General features: G+C 41.2%; 2 protein-coding genes and 1 non-coding gene across 6 annotated transcripts; 1 reads left to right on the top strand and 2 right to left on the bottom strand.

Annotated features, from left to right (window-relative positions):
* Nucleotides 1-619: 619 nt before the first annotated feature.
* mospd1 (motile sperm domain containing 1) lies at nt 620-8,205 on the top strand. The gene is made up of 6 exons (XM_072663263.1): nt 620-849; nt 2,904-3,206; nt 3,314-3,389; nt 4,054-4,286; nt 6,133-6,294; nt 7,859-8,205. Exons 2-6 carry the CDS (start codon nt 3,050-3,052, stop codon nt 7,888-7,890), a joined length of 660 nt encoding a protein of 219 aa, XP_072519364.1. The 5' UTR covers nt 620-849; nt 2,904-3,049; the 3' UTR covers nt 7,891-8,205.
* A 2,926-nt stretch (nt 8,206-11,131) lies between these two features.
* Nucleotides 11,132-17,815, bottom strand: pabir2 (PABIR family member 2). Of its 4 annotated transcripts, none has more exons than XM_072662856.1 (10): nt 16,776-17,815; nt 16,388-16,466; nt 16,226-16,279; nt 14,017-14,060; nt 13,704-13,758; nt 13,232-13,333; nt 13,026-13,111; nt 12,851-12,915; nt 12,616-12,718; nt 11,132-11,997 (listed from the first exon to the last, which is right to left on the bottom strand). In XM_072662856.1, exons 1-10 carry the CDS (start codon nt 16,898-16,900, stop codon nt 11,862-11,864), a joined length of 849 nt encoding a protein of 282 aa, XP_072518957.1. In that variant the 5' UTR covers nt 16,901-17,815; the 3' UTR covers nt 11,132-11,861. The 4 variants fall into 4 exon arrangements, with proteins under 4 accessions (XP_072518957.1, XP_072518959.1, XP_072518958.1 ...); XM_072662858.1 differs by having other exon boundaries at nt 12,616-12,712; XM_072662857.1 differs by having other exon boundaries at nt 12,851-12,912.
* LOC140541621 (small nucleolar RNA U109) lies at nt 13,433-13,593 on the bottom strand. Its single transcript, XR_011977948.1, has one exon. It is a non-coding gene; the product is annotated as a small nucleolar RNA U109 (small nucleolar RNA).
* Nucleotides 17,816-24,255: the final 6,440 nt, after the last annotated feature.

Raw genomic sequence — 24,255 nt, 5'->3', positions numbered from 1 at the left:
ATCCAGATCCATTCATTCTCAGGGGTAAAGAAAGGGTCGGAACTAGTAGTTTAAAGTGAACGATGACCATGTTGTTTTTATAAAGCTATAGTGGTGGTTTGGGTCTTTAAAATTAGAAATTGACTATTTATAAGGGGTGTCTGAATACTTATGAGCAGTGTCTAAAATAGCACCGTGCAGTCTGTCTTCCCAGGTGGGCCTTAGATACAGTAAATACTTCTTTCCTTTGCACGGTTTGTGAGAGAGACCATGTTTGTGGTGAGAGGAGTTCATGTGAAGTCTGGGTGATATGCTAGTTCTTAGTACCTCAGGAGGAAGCAGCGCTGCTGCTACTGTTTTTGCTCGCCTTCTGCTCGTGCTCGTGCGCGTGCATGTTCCTGTCTGTGTCGGTGACCATCCCTTCAGACGTCCTTTCAAAATGCACTACTAAATGCACAACTTTTTCTAAATGCACATTATTTTTCTGATAAAGGAGGTTCAGTGCGGAAATCACGGAAATCAGCCTTCCGTGCGGCGCTAGGACCCTAGGACGGTTAGAGGACCCTACTGGCTGGTCAGGCTGGCTGGTTGCAAAACTACACGCTGGCCTTTTACGGCTGCGTGCAGCTCATTCACTTCTCGGTCGTACTTTGGATGTGCAACCGACCGACTGTGTGAACAGAGTGAGCTAAAGTACTGCATGTTCACTCTCCCTGTACCCTCAGCCCATTACGTCATCGCCCGACTCCGGCGGAGTCCTCCAGTATCCCAGCATCCACCGAGCGCCCTGCAGCGTATTGACAAAGAAAAAGGGAAAACAGGGAGGGATTCGAACAAAACATCGCCTTAAAGATCGCAGTCGAGAGCAAGGTAAACTTTTCCTCTTACCGATTTTAGTGCGAATACGGCGACTGCAGAACGGTGCGGTCTGGTAACGCCGTGTGTGTTTCACTGGTCCATCAGATGGACGTTATTTAGCCACCACCATCATTATCACTATCATTTCACCAGGCTGGATGTATGCTAGACAGCTGGTTAGAGACGAAGCACAGCAGAAATACTGTCCGTTCTGTTCGCTGTAATACTTTCGTTTATTGTCGTCGGAGCAGCACATTTCTAGTTCTTACACTCGCAGGAAAAGGAGGTGGAAAATCGGGGTTAGCCTGCTTGCTAGCTAGCTAGCTGGTATCTACTACACAGCTGGCTAACGTTAGCCAAACATTGTCCATATAACGAGAACTGTAGGCTAGCTGTCGCAGTGTTAGCACTAGCTGTCTGTCTGACATGGCCAGGTAACGTTACCTAGAACTGAGTGGGGTTAAAATGCCCAGTTCGTGTAACAGATGTTTGGTGACACGTCAGATTTGGTAACCGTGTCAAATTCGAGCCGTCTGGTAAAAGAAACAGGGGGTGACCTGTACAGGTGGACAAAGCAGGGTTTCAAAAGTAAGGACAGACAGATAGATAAATAAATAATATAAACGATCCGTGGTCTGTGTTGGATATCTAGATAGCTAGATGTCAGCTGCTCTGACCGTCTGCCAACATTCAGTAAACGGTAAGCTGGGTAACTGAATTGAACTCGTGTGACTATCATGGCCTCGCCACTGCCTTTCTGAGTGGTAGCGCGTCGTTTTTGCTAGTTTTATGGTTTAATAATAATAATATTAATAAGGATCGGTTATCTGTTTAAAGTATGGTCAGGTCGCTGTCTTGAGTGTCACTGCATGCATTGGAGCGTGTCTTGAAAGTCTTGCGAAACGGCCCACAGGTTAGAGATTTCAGTAAACATGGTCACATGACCCGGCCACGTGGAGCCTCCGCGCAGGGTGAACGAGGCTTGGCAGTAGCGCTTTATCATCACTGTTATAACGACCTTTTAAAGCGTTCCCTTCTCTAACAGTTCAGATTCAATTCAGAATAAAGGTCAGACTGAGACAGAGTTTTGTGCTGAGCTGTCATGCTCAAGAAACGGCGAATAAAACCATCTTAACCAATCTAGTATTTACATAATTATAGTGCTGCATTCTTGGGTTGCATCCATTTTTGTTCAGTGCACATTTTGTCACTATAACTACAACAAAAATTCTTATAACAGCAATAATTAAGGTTTTAAAGCCCTGATCCCTTATTCCAAAAAGCTTAAAGGTCTTTAGAACGGGTGGTGTAAGTGATAGCCTTGCTAACAAGTGGCAGTGCCACACTGCAGTTTGAGAATGTGGCCCATGCTCTTTTTAAAAATTTCACTATTAAAAAAACAATAGTTATCTGTTCACTGGATAAGAGTGAACAGATAAAAGTCATCTGGATAAGATGTGTGGGTAGCCATTGCTGAGGCACCCAGGGAGCAGAGAGGGTGAAGGGCCTGGGTATCGAACCCACAACCCTGTTAACCGCTGAGCCACCTCTGCCCCAAAGCTGTCCTTCAAGCCGATTCGAGTCGATTCTAGAGAAACCTACCAAGTCAGACTTGTTCACAGTTGGTGGTCATAGGATCCGGACATCTGAAGCATTTACTGCGTCCAAAAGCTACGCCACAGAAAGTTCTTACATGTAATGGTGGTGTTTTATGATACGTTTGAGACCAGCGTTTGACTTAAAGCGTGTTTTAAATCACATGCAAGGCAAACATTTACTGTAGACTATTTTCTTATTAGCAACATTACATGTAAAACTCTGAATGATGATGAATGGATGATAAATAAAATGCTTGCATTGCAGATAATCCCAGAACAATCCTGTAACTGCCACTCTAAAGAATTCAGTCATAACATTGTTCGTTTCAGTGCGTTTCAAACCACACCAGATCAAACCACAGTGAATGGCTGTTTACTTCACAAGGACTTAATTAGGGTGACATTTTGAAAAGTTAGTGAAATTCCCCTTCAGTAGCAAGGTGCTTAAACCTTTCCTCTGTTTTGTAGGACCGATCGTCATGTCGCAAAGGAGCTGAGAGGGCAAGGCTGGCTGAAGTTTAAGGGAGTGCTTGCACCCTTGGAGCCCGGAGAGAGCGCGAAACACAGAGTGAGAATAAGCTGAAGGGAGGGCTAAGTGCGCTCAGTGTGCGCCAATGCAGCAGCAGCAGAGCCGACAGCCTGACCTAGTGGAAGGAAGACTTCCAGTATTTGTTTTCCCAACCGAGCTGGTTTTCTATGCAGACGAGCAGGCCTCGCACAAGCAGGTGCTCACACTCTACAACCCGTATGAGTTTGCTCTTAAGTTCAAAGGTGAGTGCAGGTTATAGGTTCCAGGAGTCTGGAAAGGTGTTGTGCAAGCAGTACAGAATTTACACACAACTGATGATGTGCTTCTGAATTTCTGTCTGTTCTCTCAGTTCTGTGTACAGCGCCAAATAAGTATGCAGTAGTGGATGCCACTGGTGCCGTTAAGCCACAATGCTGTGTAGATATGTAAGCCAAATTTCACTGACTAAGTTTTTTGTTTAAAGCAAATAAAATCACTGATATATATATATACCTTTACCCCAAATGTGCTTATTATTATTTAGTTCTGGAGCTAACAAGTAGAAGCTTATACCGTCCGTTAGCATTGTGCCGATTTGGGGGTGCTTAAACTATCACACACTTGCCTTAGACAGACTTTCTTATGTAGTCTTTGGCACTGGACCACATTTCTATGTATAGATATGAACAAAAGTATGGACACAACGCAGCCTTTAGGATGGGTGCTTCTCTTGTTTTTGGCTATAAGCTAATATAACTGTGTGTGACACACAGTAGTGTGCCAGAGACCACATAAACTAGTCTGTTTGGAATGACTTAACAGCTTGATGTGCTTTAAGGCATGTGTGTTAGGCATGCAGTTAACATGATGCTAATTAGTGCTGGTATATGGTAGCTCTATTAGCCTCTTAGCACCAGTGCAAAACTTCAAGCTTCAGACACCAACCATGTTATGAGTGATCACCTACATTTGAGATATGGGGAAATGGTGCAGAATAATGTTGTTGATGACCTCATCATTGTTCCCTTTCTTTACCAGTAAAATATCCCTGTTTAAAGTCTTCTCCTTTTCTGCCCTTGTTTTGTTCTCGGCTTTTCCTCCTCTGCGTAGCGTGATCCGCCACAGAGACGTGCGGGCCTGCCACTATGGTGTGATCGATAAGTTCCGGCTGCAGGTGTCCGAGCAGAGCCAGAGGAAGGCTCTTGGCCGGAAGGAGGTGATGGCCACGCTGCTTCCCTCAGCAGCCCAGGAGCAACCTCAAGTCCGGCCCCAAGAGGAGGAGCGGAGGATGAAGGAACAGCTGGCTGACAGTGTGTTTTTTGAGCAGACCGCATTCCAGACAGGTAGTTGGAAACTGATTTATTATTCTCTGGGAATGCTGACTAGTCAGATGAGTCAGGTACACAAGCATATTTTAATGAACAGCTTTAGAAAAGTCACAGTGCGAGGCTTAATTTTCCATTGAGGACTTTGCACCAGGTTGTTATGTTTAATAAATGATCATTGCAGTTGAACTGAACCTTGGATTACATGTAGAAGGGTTATGCCCAATATACACAGAATATGTAATACAATATATACTATGTACTAGGGCCGGGCGATATGGTAAAAATACTGTATCACGATATTTAAAGACAATTTTTACAATACATGCAATCATAGACTAAATACATCAGTAGCAACAGATTCTTAAAGACTACTATTCAGATACTCTCCCATTCTGAGTACAGTGATCACTCAACATCTGCTGCTCTTCATCCAATTAAACCAGTCTGAATACTAATAACACCTAATTACATGAAACCTGCAGTTGATCACTGTTTATTAAGCATGAACAATAATCTATGTGCTTAGAAACTCTTATTGTCTATCACTGTAAGAAAATTGATCACGATATGATAAAATATTGTCATATTGCCCAGCTCTACCTATATTTCAGAGTCTGATGGTGATGCTGATGCAGTTTTTTTTGCACGTTTCAGATTGTGAGTTGTTAGTATATCATGATCACTGGTAGACACTGGACAGTAGTTACCCAAACACATACATATCACCACTGTCAAACAATAGGAGACGAAAAAACCTTCTTAAAAAACCTTTTTTGCACGACGGCAGCAGTTTTCAAACATCATGGTGACATGCACTCTGTTCTCTCTGGAAACTTTGCCACGTGCAACAATCACAATATTAATGTAAATGTCAAATACCATGTGGAAACGAACATCTGCAATCTGACTGGCTAAAGGGAGAAAAACAGATAACTGTCCTTACGCCTTAGACAGTACCTGATCTTTGACCATGTTTGAGCTTATACAGCCCATCATGAACATTTGCTTCCAGAAAGACTAGAATGCAGAGGTTGATGAGCTACTTACATTAATATAATGTATACTAATATTAATGTATGATGTATAATGTATATGATTAACTGTAAATTTAACTCTGAACAAAGAACTAAAACTTTTGTTTTAATCTTAAGCTGGTGTTGGTCTTGACTACAGCACTATTGCATATTTCCACTTTCTGTGTTATTGCTATTGCGAAAGACAGTATGATGATAATCATCAGCATTATATTGTGCAGCCCTTCTGTGATGAAATCGCTTTGTGTGGAGAAACACAGAGATCAGATATTTCTAAATGGTACTGCAGTGCTTTTTTGTGCCATTGGGCAGCACTAGAGAGCCAAGTTCTTCATTTGAAAGGGAAGCATGAGTGTTAAGACTTATGTATGCTTTAGTGTACATGTCCAATATTATTCAAATTTGATGTATAAATTGAAATATTTTGTTTAATATATAAACAAAACAAAAAAAAGCAATTAATAGGGACAATTCCCTCTACTAGTTGGTTGCCATTGCCCCACAATGGTAACGTCACATGGCTGCACTGGAGTTCTACAGATAATAAGGCAGTAAAGGTTTTCTCTTGGGTGATGTCAGAGTATATTAATGATATATTAGATATTTAGCTCACTGTTCATCAATTTGATGCCACAACTACATCTTTTTGCTTGGTTAAGAGTGTGATCATAGTTTTGGACATGAACACCTTATTGAGGCTCACATGTCTTACCAGGTAACAGTTCCCTTTATGGTGAATAGATCATGGGTTTCTGTGCTAATGTAAAATAAAGTCTTTTTTTACAAAAAAAAAAAAATTGTAAATTTGTGTGTGTGTTGTTTTTCAGAGAGTCGTGCAGCATCAGGGGGTCCCAGCCTGTTGACCGTCCTGTTGGGCCTGGTGTGTATGGCCGCCCTTATGCTCCCTACGCTAGGAGAGCAGGAATCCACAGTGCCTGTCTACCTCCACTTAAGTGTTAACAAGAAACTTGTAGCTGCTTATGTTTTAGGTAAGCTGTGCTGTGATGATTCCAAAAATGCTTCAGAAAGTGAGTTACAAGCCAGGTTCATGAGGTGCTAGTTTTATTTTGTTTGTTTGTTTTTCAAAGCTAGTGTTTTGCATCAGTTGCCATGTTTAATATCATTTTAATGCAAGGCACCTTCTAAACCTGGCTCTATATGCTATATTTTTGCTGTTTTCTGTCTTAACTGTGAAGCACATCAGCCGTTCTAACCCGCTCACCAAAGCAACACTATGTAGCATTTTTACCTTAAAGCTTCAAAATCATGTTGATGCTCCACTGACTGTAATGGGGAGAATAGCACTGCTGTCAGCGCTACTCCGGGCTCGGTATGCTACTAACTGCAATATGCTGCTTTGGAGAAGCACTTGTGAGGACAGCACTTGTGAGAACTGTGTAATGTTTGTGTTTGTGTAAAATCTGGTATTATTAATATTACTAGGTCAGTTCACTAGGTGTGCAACGACTGTTTTACTTGGTCGATTTAAATGGACCACCAAATTAGTTGGCAACTAATTTAATATTTGATTAGTTGGTGACGTCATCCCGCATGTTTTTTTGCACTAACTAGGAACGGTTCTGAGCCGAACATGAGCCACGGATTAACAGCCAAATTGAAACTGTAACAGTGTGGAATACAGTTTTACTGCCGCTATTACTTTTTACAGTGATAATTCACTCAATCTGGACGCAGAGCTCCAGTGGCTCCGGACAGACTGTGTCAAAAATAAAAGCCACTACATTAAACAAAATGTATGAATGAAATATATATATACTTTCAAACTAAAAGCTAAAATGAGTGTCTCATATTTGTCTCCCCTTGTCTTTTTTTGCTAATCAGGAAGAAAACTGGTTTAGTTTTGCCATATTCTATATTCTATTGCTGCTACTTACTGGACATCCTTGGTTTTAAACTTTGACTGGAAAAAGATTTTTTTTTAAATATATTAGCAGGAAATTCCATTAAAACTGTAGTTTTTCATCTTTGGTTTCATTAACAAATGCATAAAAAAGTTCCAGTTGAATTTATTAAGTATTAGCCACATGTTATTTGGTAATTAAGCAGTTCATTTTTGATTCATAATTGATTTATTCCTTTCAATAATTTATAGAATGGCTTCATTTTCTGCAACCATGCAGTCTACATGCGTCCAGAAAATTGTGTTTATTAGCGACGGCTCAAATTGTGAATTATACAATGGCTCCTGCAGGAGGAGCCATGGAACCAAAAAGATGCCAATTTTCCATAGTGCTGCTTTAAGTGAGTGTATTGCACACGATTAGCAGGCTGAAGGTTTGCCACACAGGGCTGCTATTAGTACTCCTATAGCATTGCGTTGCTTGTCATCAGTTGTTCCAGTAACGCTGGAAACTTTGAAAGGTTTTACAGCTGTTGAAATTGTTCAGTCCTGAACATTTTTCTGTTTTTCTATGGTTGTGAAATAATCTGCAGATTATTATTATAATCAGACCTGATGGACACATACATCATTATTCAATTTCAGCCACTGTTAGCTCGTCATGTTCCTTAATCGTTCCTTCTCTTACACAGGTCTTCTTACAATGGTTATCCTACGCACATGAAGTGCTGCCGGGAGACAGATTTGTGCAGGCAGAGGAACTGAAAAGAAGAGGGGAAATACTGACATTTGCACAACAAGAAGAGTTGTGAGGACAGGGGTGAGCGTGCAGAAAAAAGAAAGCTACCCTCTTAACAGGAACTAACTGCTTAAATGACATTACAAACTTTTAGACACAATGAAGATGCAAAGATCCTGGGGCAAAGGGAGGGAAGGTGCTCTAGGTGTGCAAACAGACACTGACTGAGCTGGCAACTGAGCCAAGCTGACTATCAGGGGAAGTGGGAAAGGGAGGGGGGGTTGTGTGTAGAACCACAAGGATATGTTAAATTAAATGTGTTGTTTTACTTCCTTCATGTCTGTGGTGGTTTGTTTGCCTGAAGTGGAATGATGAACGTGCATGTGTTTTGTTGCAAGACAAGAGGCCTCGTGTTTCACCACGACAGCTACGTTTTTGTGATGACTCATGTTGATAGTCAGTATATCTAGTGCATCAAATGTATGCAGGCAAGCCGGAAAGTCTCACATTTTCTATATGATGTTCAAAATATAATATTTGTCAGGAGCTTATCAGTGTGTTTATATTAGGGCGAGTAGATTCTCAAACTACAAAACCATCAGAAATTGAACGCCTCAATGTCATCAATGTCTGTTTATGGTTTCAAGTCAAAAAGTGGTATGTACTTAAGGGAAATTATCTATATTTCTAGCAGTATCTAAGTTTAAGCATTTTAATCCCAAAATAACACCTTTAAAATTATGGAGATGTTTCTGACTGTAATAAGGAGAATAGTTTAACATGCCGTTAACTGCAGTATTTAACTCTGGAGAAGCTTGCAGGAAGCTTGTGAGAACTGTGAAACGCTGCATAACTAGAATGTAAAAGTGATGGTTCTGCATCTTTCAGCTCGTCCAGAAAATTGCGGTGGTTTAAAGCTTACATAACAGCATCTAGAAATGCCCATTTACCATAGTTTTGCTTTAAATACGCCCTAAAACCTCTTCATAGTTGAAAAGTGAGAGCTCGGTACGTGGAAGTGACATACCGTGAACCTCAAACGCTGTTGCCTCTTTCAAAAGAAAACCCAGCAGAACCAAAACCGTCAGAATGTACATACATCCCACACACTAACAAAAGCTCTGGTCATACCTTGACACTAGAAAACACAATGGCAACTTTGGCAGAATATGGCATTATGGATACTTATACTGGAGCGCAGCACACCTTCACCCAATTCTTGTAGTGACTCCAATCAATCATGCAATAAAGCAAAAGCAGAGGAAGCTAAGAGATAATCGCTAGGCTAAAAGCTAACACTATTAGTGAATTTGGCTACTGTGAATCATCATGGTCCCATTAATGAGCTTATAAAAGCAGAGCTTTTTTTTTTTTTTTTCAAAAAAAAAAAAAAAAAATTATTACAAATCCACCCCACACCAGTAGTATCGTGTAGCATCATTCTATTTTTTGGTAGAGCTTAGACTGTCATAATCATACTTTTAAAATATGAAGACATAAAACCACCACCCTGGAGAAGGCTCACAGTTCTTCACAAAAATTAAAACGCCAGGCTCTCAGGCTGTGTTTTGACCCTATTATCGGGAGACCACAGGTTCACTCCCCAGCAATTTCCCAGCAGAATTGACATTTTCCTCCAAGTGTGTTAAAGAAATGGATGGCTAGCTTTATCCTCCCTGTACTGGTAGCATTGTGAGAAAGGGGAAATCATAGACAGTGGGTGGGAATTGGACTTGCCTAATTTGAGGAGAAAATTGGTTGGGTGGGGAAGCAAGTTCCAGTAATTGTGGGACAATTTTTTTGGTAACAGTTAGATCGCCGATATGAATAAGGGCAAGATTGTTCTTTGTCCATTTAGAGCAGAGCACAACAAAGATTTAATCATGTAAGCACTCAAACTCACTCAACACTTCAAAAACACAAACTTAGGTTCACGCTTTTTAAAGTCCTCTGTTCCTCAGGTCCAGAGCACAGCGTGGATTAAATAAAAGATCAGACAAGTCCACAGGACAAAAACAAATCTGTAAAGCAAACCACAAACACTTCAACCATCTATACAGTACAGGAAGGGGGCGTGCAAGACCCACTTACTGCTTTGTTTGTTAGCAAAGAAAGACATTCAGCAAAAGGATATACAAGGAAGTCCTGCACCTGCCATTTCTCTTACATGGGGTAGAAAAAGTCACACCCTTAAGTTCACTTCAACAAACAAAAAGTAGGATTTACAATCACTTTATGATGTGTATGCATCAATTCATGCTCTGAAGAAATAAAGCCATTTCTTTTTTTTTGTTCCTCTTTCCAAATGAAATTCATTTATAAAACCATTTACAAAAAAATACTATTTACTAAAATAAATGAAGCCTAAATTAATAACAACTTAAACACATACAATTTTACATCTCTTATATACAGACCTTTAATGGCACACTACTGCTATGAATCAGAAGACCCCCCCCCCCCAAAGAAACAAATATTTTCTTTACACTGAGATTTTATTAACGCTGTCACTGCTGTGGTTAATCACATCCAACAGTACCTAACTCCAATCTGCAACTGATTTAAACTGTGCCTTTCACAGTGCCTTGTGCAGTAGTCCACCCTATCAAAAAGGCGTAGAAGAAAGAAAAAAAAGAAATCCCTTTTCATTTGTTTGTTCATTCATTCAAGGATGGCACCGTCACAGTGCAATATTGTAAAGGCGAATGAAACTGGGTGAAGCTACTGAGCGTTTAAAAGGTAGTAAAAATGCACTGCAGTCACAGTTCAGCTTCTCTACGATGAGGATACACCTTGTCCTTAGGATAGTATGCCTGAAGACATATTGCAACACAGGCTTTAGAAATGTGCTGTAGTGTTTAAATCCTGGATTTAGTGGTAACCACCCCCTCAGTATTGCATTCTACCAACATTCACTCCAATATCTGAACAGCTGACGGCAATTGTGAAATTAGCTAAATGTAATGAAGCGCCAAGTGTGATATGTTGCCAACTCCTCCAATTGACATGAATATTAAAAGAGGAGGCAATCTTTATATGGTTGACCAGAGACAGAAACAACTCTGGTCAAGCAAGTATGTATGCAAGTGCAAGTGCACTGCTTTTTTAAAAGAAAGAAAAAAAAAAAAAAAAAAATTTTTTATATATATATATATATATATATATATATATATATATATATATATATATATATATATATATATATATATATATATATATATATATATATATATATATAATATAAAAATGAAGGGCTGACTGTCAGTTAACTGGTCAAGCACTGCACACATTCACTTCCATGACATTATAAATGTGAAAGCCAATTACCATCACATTTTATGTACATACTTACAAAGGAAAAACAGAAGGAAGAAAAAAAAAACAAAAAAAAAAACACCAAAAAATAAGTTAAACTCTTTCACACAATACCTGTTGGCAATCTGCTTATGCAAATTAAACACCTACTGTAATAGTCTTGGATACAGCCCACAGGTAAGCCAGTGGTGCTGTCGTGAGGGGAACACTGCACTCTCTAAGAGCCATATCCTCATGTGTCATTCCTCCAATATAAGAAAACTACAGTAACAAAAAAAATAAGTCATACAGAAACAGCAGGGCTCTGGAAGGCTGTTTGCTTTGTTATGGAGCTATGCACCATGTTTTACATCCTCATAGCAGCTGGTGCAAACAGCATCCACAGTCTTCATCCCTGCTCTCACCCTGATGGAACGGTCCACACATAGATTATATGCAGGGCTTTGGTTTCCTTTAGTACAGACACCGCATCTCCGCTCTCCCCACACTGTCCCGCTGGAAAGCAAACCCCATTAGAATTCGAAGACCAGATCAAGAAGCGAAGTTGGGAAGGCATAGGAACAGAAGCTTGAATGACTGTGAAAGGCCCCAGGAAACACCCTCATACTCCAACATCCATGGAACAGTTGTCTGATGCACGATCACTTAGGAGAGAGGTCCTGGACAGGGGTGAAGGGAGAGTTGCTGGAGGAGGGTGAAACTCCCTCCATCTTAGCAGGAGAGCCTGAGGAGGAGCCAACACTGCTGAGACTTCCATCAAGCAGGTCTGGAGACAAACTGGTGGGAGGGAGCGAGAGAATCAATTTTACAAAAGGATTATAAAGACGTCTATAAAGATGTCTCTTTGGCTTTTACAGTTTCTCAGGACGTTTGATTCTATATTCTCCCATTTTTAAAAGCTGAGACACTGCATGGCTCCTGCTACAACATTATGTCCAAAGCCAATCTTAAGCATGGACTAATCCCAGTCCCCCACCCACCCCAATGATATTGAGACCCAGGGCTCCTTGATGTCTTAAGGCTGGTGCGTGCGTGGGCACCGGACCATCCACACCACATCCACATTGCGCCACAAACGCCAGTGTTGTTGAAACATTAAGCTGAAAGCTAATCTTTCCCGCACAGCATTAAGGAACAAAGGAAACAGAACCCACTGTTTACATGTAAGGTAATTTTGGGGAGTGTGTGTATATTTTATATATATATTTTAAAATGGGTGTGTCGTTTCAACTTTTCAAGCCCCTTTTGTCTGCAATTGCATCACTTTGGTAGCGCGTCCTGTGGTGCGTCTGTGTATGCAGTAGGCATGAACCAGCCTTTTCATGTGGCCCTGTACAGATCACTGTAATCCATCAGACACCGCTATACCAAATACCTTGTTCACTGGGCACTCACCAGGAGCTGAGTTCTGGTAGGTGTGGAGTCTCTGTAGATAGCATGGTGGTGGTACCCTGGAAGAGTCTCTTGGGCTGGCTCTCTGGTTCCAGCTCACCTGAGACTTAAACCAAATGCAAAAAGTCATTTCACAGCCCTGAGTACATAATCGCTTGTGAGACTGGTATCCAACACTGTACAACGCATTCTGAAATCTAGAAAGGTTGTGTTCTCCCTCATGTGCACGGTCCCTCACCTTTACGTTTGATAGGGCCCAAGATGCTGGGTCTAATGCAGTTAATAGGGCTCTGACTCCTCCTGCTGAGAATATGCACAGACAGAAGGAGCTGAAACCATCAACTACTTGCAAACAGTACTCGAAACATGTAAAAATAGGTTGTACAGTGAAAAGTTACAGCAAACGATCTCACCTAAAACGACGTGTTGGGCTGGGGATCGGGCTTGGATTTAGACCGTTGCTGCTCACCAAGATTTGCAGAGATGGAGAGAAGCACTGCTGCTTGTTGAAGAAAGAACATTTTACAGGTATATGAACAATTTTAAATAAGCCATTTAAACTTGGATTAGAGGATTATGAGGATTAGGTTTACACAATCAATACAATCATTATACAAACCTTTTTTCCAATTCCTCTGGTGGGAGACGGAGCTGGAGACACAGGCACAAAGTCTATACGCTTTGGGGACGATGATGAGGACCTTTCAAAATCATTGTCACTCTGAAGAAAAAAAAAAAAAAAAAAAAAAAAAAACACCTGTTCAACTCACCAATATCACCCACCTCACATTTGACTGAAAGCATTACAATGCAACTAGTTGATTGTTGGAGTATTATACTACCAACACAGTCTGTTCTTGAGAGACTGGTGGCCCTGTTAACTCCATGACAATTTCTCTAGCATGCTACTTCCTAAAACATCCACAACCTCATCAGTGGGAAGATGTGGATGTGTTATGGCTGGAAAGCCACAGCATGCAAACATACAATTGTAGGTCTTATCAGGTTGGTCCCTTCATGAAGAATTAACCAGCAAACTATTTGCACATTGGTGGTTAAGTAATTACATCCTGGTATGTTGAAAGCCTTACCAGACTAAGACTCTCCTCCCAGGACTGGCTCATTTGCATGGCTGCTTGTACCTCCCTAGGTGGGCAGAGAGGAAAAAAAGTTGTTGGCTTTTACTGTAAGAAACAACTGTACTTGTGCAAATGTGTTATTCTGCTTAACTACAGAATGTCAACACTATTGCTTTAAAAATAAAAACAGTTTCAGATTAAAGATGACCAATTAAAAAGAGTGATTTAATGTTGTGCCAGGTTTGGACAACTCATTAAAACAAGCAACGCTTGAAAACTGTTAATCACATTTTATGAGACGTGAGCTCTGGAGGTAGTTATTTACCGTTCATGAGCCGTTTCCCTGTTCATCACATCAACTCCCTCCTCCTACACAAACACAGAGGCATTATTCTTTACTTATACAGACCCAATAAAATGGCACTTGCATTCTACATAAAACACAAACAATTTAGTGGAAGCATAATGTGTGACTGGTTTTTGAAGATTTTGAAGTTCTCATGATGGACCTCAACCTCAATTATGATTTCCATTTATATACATACATACATCTTTCAAACATTTGGAATCATCTAAAATAAGTGTCGGACACATGTATAACTCAATGATGACTAGTCAATTAAATACAGACTGAAACGGTAATTAACAGTGGCACCAAATGTTATTAGGCACATTAGACATTTTACTTAACAGCTCAAATTATCTGCCCTAAGGTTTGATTACTTTTAAAATAAGGCATTCTAGATATTTTTCTAAATGCTATACAGCCTTCTCAATTATCTGATCATTTATAGTTTTACTCCTCATTTACAAATCTAAAACCTCCTACATCTCCCAACAAATCTAAAACCAAGTATGTCATGTTAGTCACACAGTGGATATAGAAAGTCTACACACGCCTCCTAAAATGCCAGGTAAAATGAGACCAAGATAATTTCAGAAATCTGTTTACTAGTCATTCAAATGCGACCCCAGTGTGCCTCCGCGTAAAAAGCACACCAACGTGTGCATCACTTCTCTTTAAGTGATAGATTATGAAAATTGTCCTGCTTTGGGAGACTTAACAGTTAAGCAGAAACAGGTCGCAAAACACATTCAGTAATTCGATCTCAATGTGTCTGGGGGGGTTGGGTTCACACCTGGTTTTTGTGTGGACAGGTGAAATCTGAATGTAATCCAATCACCAAAAACGCATGTCACTGCCAGGTGTAAACAGGCTGACGGGGATCTCATTGTTAAAAGGTATCAGTCAGGAGACTGGACAAAAAGAAAAGCCAAGTCATTATATATAGCATGGAACACAGCAACATTAAAGGATCTGCAGGAATTTCTGGCAAGTACTGGTTGTGTACAATGTGACCATCTCCTGTATTCCTCATATGTCTGGGCTTTGGGGGAGAATTGCAAGACTTTTTTACATTTTGCAAAAACCTACATCAGGTCTGCCAAAAGCATGTGCAAAATGTGTTATGGTCTGATGTGACCAAGGTTGAACTTTAGCCATAATTCCAAAAGGTGGTGTTTGCTGCAAAAACACTGTCTCAGTATAAGAACACTATACCCACAGTGAAGCATGGTGAAGCATTATTGCTTTCGGGCTGATTTGTCCTTCAGCTGGGACTGGGGCTTGAGTCCACGTGGAGGGAATTTCATGATGACAATAACTCAACATACACCTCCACGTCAACAAAAGAAGAGCTTCACCCAGACCCAGCCAAGACATGAATCCATTTGAAAGTCTTTTGGGGACCTGCACAGGAGATGCTCTTAAAATCTGACCGTTTGAAGATCCTTTTGCAAGAAAACGTGGGCAAAGACTGTCAAACCAAGAAACCTGTTTGCACCTGACATTAACAGGTTTTTGCTAATCAGATTACATTCTGATTTGGCTTGTCCACAAAAAAAAAGCCAGATGTAAACACTCCCAGGACACTTTGTGATCAGATTACACTCAAGCCAGTCCCAGAAGCGTTCAGGGATTGATCTTGCCCATACTTAACACAAGTGTAAGTGGAATTAGCTTTCTGTGATCGAACACAGTGAGGCTAGCTAAATAAATAAATAAATAAATAAATAAACAAATAAAATGTATAAAAGTAGGTGTGATCAGAGTGAGTTCCCTTGTGATTCAACTTGTCCTTTGCAATATCTGATAGAGCCTTTACGGAAAATGTGAGAACCATCTATTGTTACACCGTGTTGTAGAACCCCCAAATGTAAACAGCACCCAAGGTATATCCAAATACCATCCAGCAAGAAAACGCATGTTAATTACATGTGTAAACAGGATCACAATGTGCCACGCTGACAGACTCCTACCCAAACAGAATGCGGTCAGGGGTATGAACATGAATATTTATGCAACCATATCTTTGCCCTCCCCGATCCTAAAATATCACTTGAATTATTGATCACATTAAAGGTGAAAAGGTCTTTGTCTTTTTTTTTTTTTTATCACAATAACCTGGCATTTTAAGAGAGGTGTGATGACTTAATTTCCACTGTATGTACTCTTTTACAGACAGACAGCTTACCTGTTTGATCCTCTGAAGTCTAGTGCTAGGAACTCGCACCGGTGAGGATGGAACCTGGAGCAATGTTACACGCAGAGTAAGGACCCCAAACAAACTGTACATCAACAGTAATCAAGTAGTGCACAACAGTCTAGTACCGGAAACCACTGCAGTGTTACGTACCATGTTGGGTCGATTCACAAGAGTTGTGCTGTTCCTCCTGCTGCGTAGAACCTCTCTCTGGAAAACCTGTGAGCAGTCACTGGAAAAAAAGGAGCATGCACAAATTACATAACATCACACTATGTTAAAGTTAATGTGACCACCAAAACAAGATCACAGCATTTAATCTAGCATTTCACAGCTGGGTTAATGTGTGAGTTTTATACTACCAACACAGTCTGTCCTTAAAAGACTGGTGGCCCTGTTGACTCCAGGAGATCTTTCTCTAGCATGACTGTGAACTCATACACTGACATTCAGAGTATGACTGTAACAGCCATGCATGCACAAGACAACAGTATGACTGCTGTCCAAATTTGACCACGTGCAAGTAGGACTTGTAATGAACCTCAGGCCATTTATCATCGGCTCGCTGTTGGATCTCCTCAGGTGTCCATCGCCCTGCACGAGAGAGGCCGGGATATCGAGGTCCAGCTCCATCTTCTCCTGCGACATTCCTCCTTGATTGTTCATCGTAGCCAGTGTCGTCCTCGCTCGCTATCACGATTTAGTCGCTACAAAAGCTACATCGTTGGAAGTCGTAAGGCGGCCGAACCAGGTCAACGGTGTCGAAGTCGTGCTTATGTGCTCATCTCGCGACGGTCAGTCAGACAACGCTACCTGTGTGCTTCTGACGTTCAGAACCGAAAGACTAGCCCAGCTAACGTTACATGCATGGCGAACGCATCAGCAGCAGCAGCAGCAGCACCAGTCTACAGCACGACTTCGCGAGCGCACACCGAGGCACTGACCCATCTTCAAACTCTAGATAGCTAAACCTGCAAACCTGAACTTCTGCGCCGCCACCGACTCTCTGGCTACACGATAGGTCCCTCAACTTCTCGAAAAGGTCTTAAGCACTGGCTAACTAGGCGCCTCGTTAGCTTAGCTCAACACCCAGCCCGCCGACTGACTAACAACAAGCCCATCCAGGACGGAGGAGCGAGCGAGCGAATTCCAGCAAGTCTCCATGCACGAGCTGAGCCAGGAAGCACTCGAGCAGGACAAAACCTTGAACCCCCAAGCCCACCCACCGCCAGTATTATTCGCGAAGGAAATACCGACAGCTCGCCTGTGAAGTGCAGCGAGGCTCAGCTGCTGGCCATCCTCGGGAAGGGAAACTAGCTAGATAGCTCTCTAGCTAATTAGCCTGCTAGATGCGCTATCCATGATGCGCTAGCCTGTGAAAAGCTAACCCGCCGAACTCAAGTGTAACGGCAGGGAACGCACGGCGGTCCTCCCTCGGCTCGTACGTCTCCGGTCCCTTGCACGGACTTTAGGTTAACCGAGCGGTAAATTCAGCTGCGTCAACCATTTGCCCCAAAGTTGTGTTTATCAATTCTTGGACGCCGCAGTGGACCTCCAGCCTCAACCAAGCTTTCCCGCCCCTTCTGTTTCTAACCGTTGACTGGCAGCGCCAACAGCCAATCAGGGCGCCTCGTGGCTTTTTCAAAACGAGCCTAGGAGGCGAGTGGCCAATGAGAGCGTGACTTGCTCTCGCCTTCCTGGAGACGTTACAGTTCGACGTCACGTTGTACCGCCCTCCCTCTCGGCCCGAAGACACACACATGCGTGTGTTCGGCTCTTTGTTGGTAGTTACATACAACTCCTTTCCCCTTCAAATAAATAAATGTGCACAGTCGAAACTTTGTGAAACTGCCTTGTTTGAACCAGTCGAAACCACCGCGGGGTTCTCGGACATTCGTAAGCACCCACCCCCATGTCGACAGACTTCGTTGAGCCCCTGTTTGGTACAGGCCTGACTATTATGATCACAGCAAACCCAGCTGCTAAGCTACATGTAGTTAAACCATACATACCAAACGGCCAGAAGAATAGTAAAGCACAATACCTGTGACTATTATTGTCCTTTTTAAACATTACTTGCTCATATTGTTGGAAAGATAAAGAATCATGAGCCTAAAAAAAGGGGATATGCCTGGCTGTGCTGTTAGGCCTTACCTGTCCTGCAGCACACACCCTCCCTTTTCAGCTCCAGTCTCCTACTGGCTTAGTTCTTACATTCCTACAACTTCAAGGCTACCAAACCCTTTTTTACTGTGTGCTTGTATTCATGATATGTCAGGAACCAGTATTTCCATTTCCAGAACTGAAAGAGACTATTAAACTGTTACATGCACATACATCTCAGCAGTATCTTTTGTGTTTCTTTTGCAAACTCTTAATCAACCTTTGACCGCTGTTCATTTCTGCACTAGTAGTTTGACTCAGGGACTCATTGCTTTTTTCAGCTCTTTAGGCCTCAGTTGTCACATTTACTTCCATGTTTTTGCAGATCATTTCATGACCTTTTATAGCTGCCACCATAGCGAGTGAACATAGTCATACATAGACTATTTCATGGAACAATTCAGTATGCTAATATGGTCTCACAAGTCAATGGTCCACTCATCACACACAACCCCCCGAATGGAGCCCCAGTTATTTTTTAAATGCCTCTTCATTGCTTCTAAGTTTCCACAGAGTTGTAAATGTTTTATTTTATTAAAGCTCCAGGGTGTCCTGAAAGTGCTATTTGCTAGTGTGTTTACATGCTCCACTTCTAAATTCTCCTTTTTCACAGCAGAACAAAAAGGACACATGCACGTTCAGGGCCTGAAGCTTCAAACTAGCCATTGAGTCTGATTATTTTACGGTGTTTGGTTTACCTGTTTCAGTGTTTATACTCATTTTCGTGAAACCACACTTGTAAATGGATTCTTCTTACAAATCCTACGCAAATAAAAAAGGGCCTACAGTGCAGAGAAACCGAGAATACAGCATTGTATGGTTCAGTTAAAGAGTAGAAGAACAGCATGTAATTCACGTAAATCCAACTTGCCCTTTATTTCAAAGGAAAAGTTATGAAAAAATGAAATGAAAATGATTCATCATGTACCCTGGATGCAGTCAAGACATGTTTGATGTATGAGGTTTGCTTTGTTAAGTTTCGAACAGGAGATGCCAGGCTAAGATTGCTTTGCAAGCACTGAACTTAGACTGGGACTAATCTCATGGAGTAAACGCACAATGCCCTAAAACATCCCTTGAATGCATTCAAATGTTTGACTGATTGGTGAGGCTTAGAAAATAGCATGGCTTACTTTAAAGGGGAAAAAAAATAGTTGAATGTCAATGCAGTCATTTTGAGCCTATTTTAGCTTGAACGTTTACATAAGTAAGGTCTATCCATGACGTTTGACTAATGCTCATTTATTATTACTAACTTTACACACTTTTTTTTTGGGGCATGTATTTACAGTGGTGAGATTGGTGATAGTTCAAGTCAAGTGTGTTAACAATGTTAGCCTAGCATCTCTGATTGTAAACTAAAGATGCACACATCAGAGGCCAAAAATGTCTTGGCTGGCTGACTGCATCTAGAGCGAGGGAGAAAGCATGTGAATCTGATTCCTAGAACTGTGATCTTGTCCAAATAAACATAATATGTTATTTTATGACCAGTGGTAAAATTACATTTATTTTATTATTATCATTTTTCAGCTATTATCATTTATTATTACTAGCTTTACATAGCTTTTTGATAGATTTTGTGGTTAAGACTTTGGGCATGTGTTTACTGTTCAAGTTAAGTGTGTTAGGAATGTTAGCATAGCATCTCTGATGCATGTTTTGGCCGGTTGTCTGCATCTGGAGCAAGCGAGAAATCATGTTAATCTGAATTTTATCAAACTATTTCATAAACATAATAAGAAATGTTGTGTTTCCACTATATATATATATATATATATATATATATATATATATATATATATATATATATATATAAACATTTTCTTATATAGTTAAAAAGGTTCTATGGACCCTCTTCAAAATGTTTCCACCAATGTAAATAACCTAATTTAATTATTCAAAAATTCTTTGAGTTGTTGTGGCTGGTATTCATAACTTAATCCCAAATTAAAGTGCTAATCATAAATCTAATTCTTTTGTATTCATGATGGTCATTGAAATCAGCACTTCTCAGAGAAGCTTTACAAATACAGGCCTGGATCCCTATGTTGCCTCTACCTTTTCCTTGTCTGTGTCTCTAACTAAACTTTACACAACCCCCTTTCTCTCCCACATTAACCCAACTTTGCATAATATAACCCCTACACAGAGCTCAGTGGCTCATGCGTAATGGAAGAGTCACATGTTTATGAGCAGCTCACTTCACGGCCTGATGTCTGGCAGCAGACAAAGTTTCTTTTCTCTGGCCCTAATGAGAGACACAAGCTATTGAGCCAGGCAACTGTGAGGTCGTTACTCAGGTCAGGCGTTACGAATGCTGGCCTGTGGCCTGGTGGAGGGAATTCACTGGCCAGCGGGAATCCCCTAAAAGATGGCACTCTTCATTGCTTGGAACGCTAAATTGAGATAAAAAAAAGCATGGTAAATTATCCTTAAAAACGGCTCAGACTGATCTGAATGTGTACTTTTATTAACTTCTTTGGTTGTGTGCTGCAAGATGACTAGCTACCTCCACACGTACACACTATACTGTATACAGATTATACCAACAAATGCATAAACAACTAATGGTTGTGTACTCTTTTTAGGTATACTCCTCATTATGGTATGTGTGTAGTTTTGGACACAGCCTGTTTTTTTGCATTAGGGCCCCTGAAAAACTCCACTTGCAGTAACCGTGCATAGTTCAGAGCTAGAGCTGTGAGGCATCCAGTGGTTGAATTGAGAAAAAAGGTGTTGGAGGTGTGGGCGACTATGACTGTGACTGTGACTGTGAGTTTGTTAGCACAGACGTATGCATATCAGTATATAGAACATATAGAAGTATATCGGGTTATATCACATACAATTATAATTATCATTATTTTATATTTTATGGAATGGATGTTATTATCATTTGTTTTGACTGTCCATCCAGGGATCATTAGACATTAATATTAGAGAAATAAAAATGTCGGGATATAGTATGAGACGTGACAACACAGCAACTTACAAAAATACATTAATATGACTTTATTTTGTATTTGCATGACAGCTAGCAAGCAATGGAAAGGGGGTGAAACTGAAAATGGACATAAAGAGAAGAGTTTAGGTTGAAGATTAGGCTTAATCAATGTAATTACAATACACTACCAATGTAACTGTAAAAATGAAGGAGGGGGGGCACATTTAGAAATGGTTAGATAGAGAAAAGTCAGGGAGAAAGATCAGGAAGATTAGCCTTAGTAAAGTGTTTTACTACAATAAAAGTCACTCAGCAGTAATGGAGAGAAAGTGAAAGACTAGAACCTCGTCCATGTGTGAGCATAAAAGAGGGCGACAAACAGAGAGACACCAGCTATCTACCATCAGCCTCCTACTAACTACTGACCTAGCACTGACAGCTAAACTCAGCTAACAGTGGCGGGAAAGTGTGAAAACGAGGAGAAGAGAAACGGGTGAGTGAGAAGGCTGATTCAAATCTGAATTATGTTACAGCAATGTTAAACTCATTCACAACAGTGAACTCGACCCTGGAGAAGGAGAGCAGGAGCTGTGTGAGGGAGATGAGTGCCACGCCGCTGCTGCTGCCGCTGCTGCCGCTGCTGCACTCCTCCTCCTCCTCCCACAGCGCTCCCACAAAGCTTTGCAGGAGACCGTACAATGAAATTTAGGACTTTTTTTTCACGTTTCGGCGCCATTTTCGATTGGACTGGAGGTAAGTTGTGGGATTTTCGAGGCAATATTTTTCGTGATTTTTTCCCTCACTCTCACGCTGTCAGTTTACTTTGCTTCAGCAGCTTCTGCCGCGTCTGGCCGCCCGAATGAAGCGGTTTTGGGGGGATTGATCCTCCGTGTCAGAGAGCTTCAGCCTGTCAGCGCCGCGCTTTTAGGCTTCGGACACTTTGAAACTTTGCTTGAAAACGGGAACCGGCCGAAAGAATAAAAATAATAATATTAATAAAAAAAATAACGAGCTTTTTAGAAGTTAGGCAGCTTTTTAAGCACTTAAAAGTGCGAATTCGCGCAAACTCGAGACATTTGCATAGGCACGTCTTAATTCATTGAGGGCTGAACTCGTGTGTTAGCGCGTCTTCTAGTGAAAGTCGTGTTTTCGGTGTCAGTGCAGGCTAACGCTGGAGCAGGGAGTGCTGCAGCCTATAGGGGCCATATTTAGCCAAGGACCAGCTTGATGAGTTCACTTGCTAATCGATGTCCAACGTTTTGTGTGTGTGTGTGTGTGTTACTAATCAACTTTAGCCTCCAGGCTTATTAAGATATTTCAGCATGTATTGAATAAATGATTGGAGACGTTGTGCTGAGTAGACAGTAATGCTATGGATTTGTCAGCACCGGCATGTACAGGCATGTTGGACTGCGCAGTCTATGGGAGGCTCATAGACTAGACTGTAGGCAGCAGGAGGCTATTTTTCATGGCAGTTCCAGTGAGAGAGGAAAATATAAATCCAACCACGTTGATCGTGCATTCAGTTTAGAGAAGTTTATTTTTTTGAGATTTTTTTAACACGCCTTTCTAAAAATAGGCCTCGCTCATTTTCTCGCTAAATGTGTTTTCCATCACGAACGCGAGGTTGAAGCTTATTTTAGTGGTCAGCCGATTTAATTGCAGACTGTGGTCAGTTTGTTTGGTAAGAGGCTGTGGTAACAGTGGTGCTACACCGCAATTTGACGTTTAGAAACGAGGATAGGTTTGGTCATGTCCCGCTTGCGGATGGCTCCTGCGTCATCAGGCGTTCACCCCCGTTCTGCTCCGGCTTGTGTAACAGCGTGTTTTGGGTAGTTGTGTATTTCAGCTGTTAAATACGATTGAATGAAATTAATCTGTGCAAAAAAGCATTTTCCTTTTATATAAGTACAGACTGTAAGGCTGCTAATAGTTGCACTGGCTCGAAATAAAAATGGATGCATTTTCACAGTCCTGTACTATTTAACAGATGTTTGTATTTTTGTGTTTATTTATTTATTTTGTTTGTTCCAGGGCTCCTTCTTCCTATCGACCGGACAGTCGATCTGAGGCCTGTCTCTTAAGGTAAAGCCTCTCACTTGCCCTCTGTAGCTTCTTCAGATCGCCTACGGGGGGCGCTGTGCCCTCACTCAAGCTTGTTCATGGCTTGCTTCCTTCCTGCATTCAGAATAAAAAGCAAAGTTTTATTCCACAGGATTTACAGCTTCACAACTTCAGGGTCTGAAAACGGAGACCTCCACTCCTTCAGTGATATTTACTGATGGTCAGAATCTCTCCATTTTTGGTACGTCCACCTCAGTCACAGCTTGAACACTGTGTAGTATTGATCCGCAAGGCTCAGAATTGGAGAATAAACATAAATCCAGCTCTCTTTTGGTCTTCAGAGACGGGCGGTTGCAAAAAGTCTTGTTTAAAGTGGTATTCGGCCTACACCTGACTAAATCTGGCCATGTATCTGATCACCAAGCATCCATATAATTTCCTCTATACAGAGTGTACATTTGTAAATACACAAATATGAGGAAACATTTTGTCATCAGTGTTGATGAAGTGCAAGCCTCAGCGATGCCGTTGTGCACAGTGGTCCCAAGAAGTCCAGTACTAGTGACCCTCACCTAACATGGCTTCAAGTATTTCCAACCTCAGCACATATGGTCAGCTCAGTAGATCGTCATTAGGCCAGTTTACTGAATACATGCAGCTTTGAGGTGTAGTTCAGGTGTCCATATTATATTTATACCAGTTCATGCTGATTGTAAACATTCATTTACTGTTTATTTATAAAAGGACATACAGTGGTGTGCAAAGATTTGGGAACCCCTGCTCAAAAATGGTTGATGCACTGATCTCCAAAAGACTTTTATTTAACATTTTAAGCAAGATTTGACTT

This window comes from Salminus brasiliensis, chromosome 19 (genome assembly GCF_030463535.1).
Source record: "Salminus brasiliensis chromosome 19, fSalBra1.hap2, whole genome shotgun sequence".
In the NCBI taxonomy this organism is placed as follows: Eukaryota; Metazoa; Chordata; class Actinopteri; order Characiformes; family Bryconidae; genus Salminus; species Salminus brasiliensis.
Note: the sequence above shows the minus strand (reverse complement) of the source record. Positions and strands in the feature narration are given on the sequence as shown.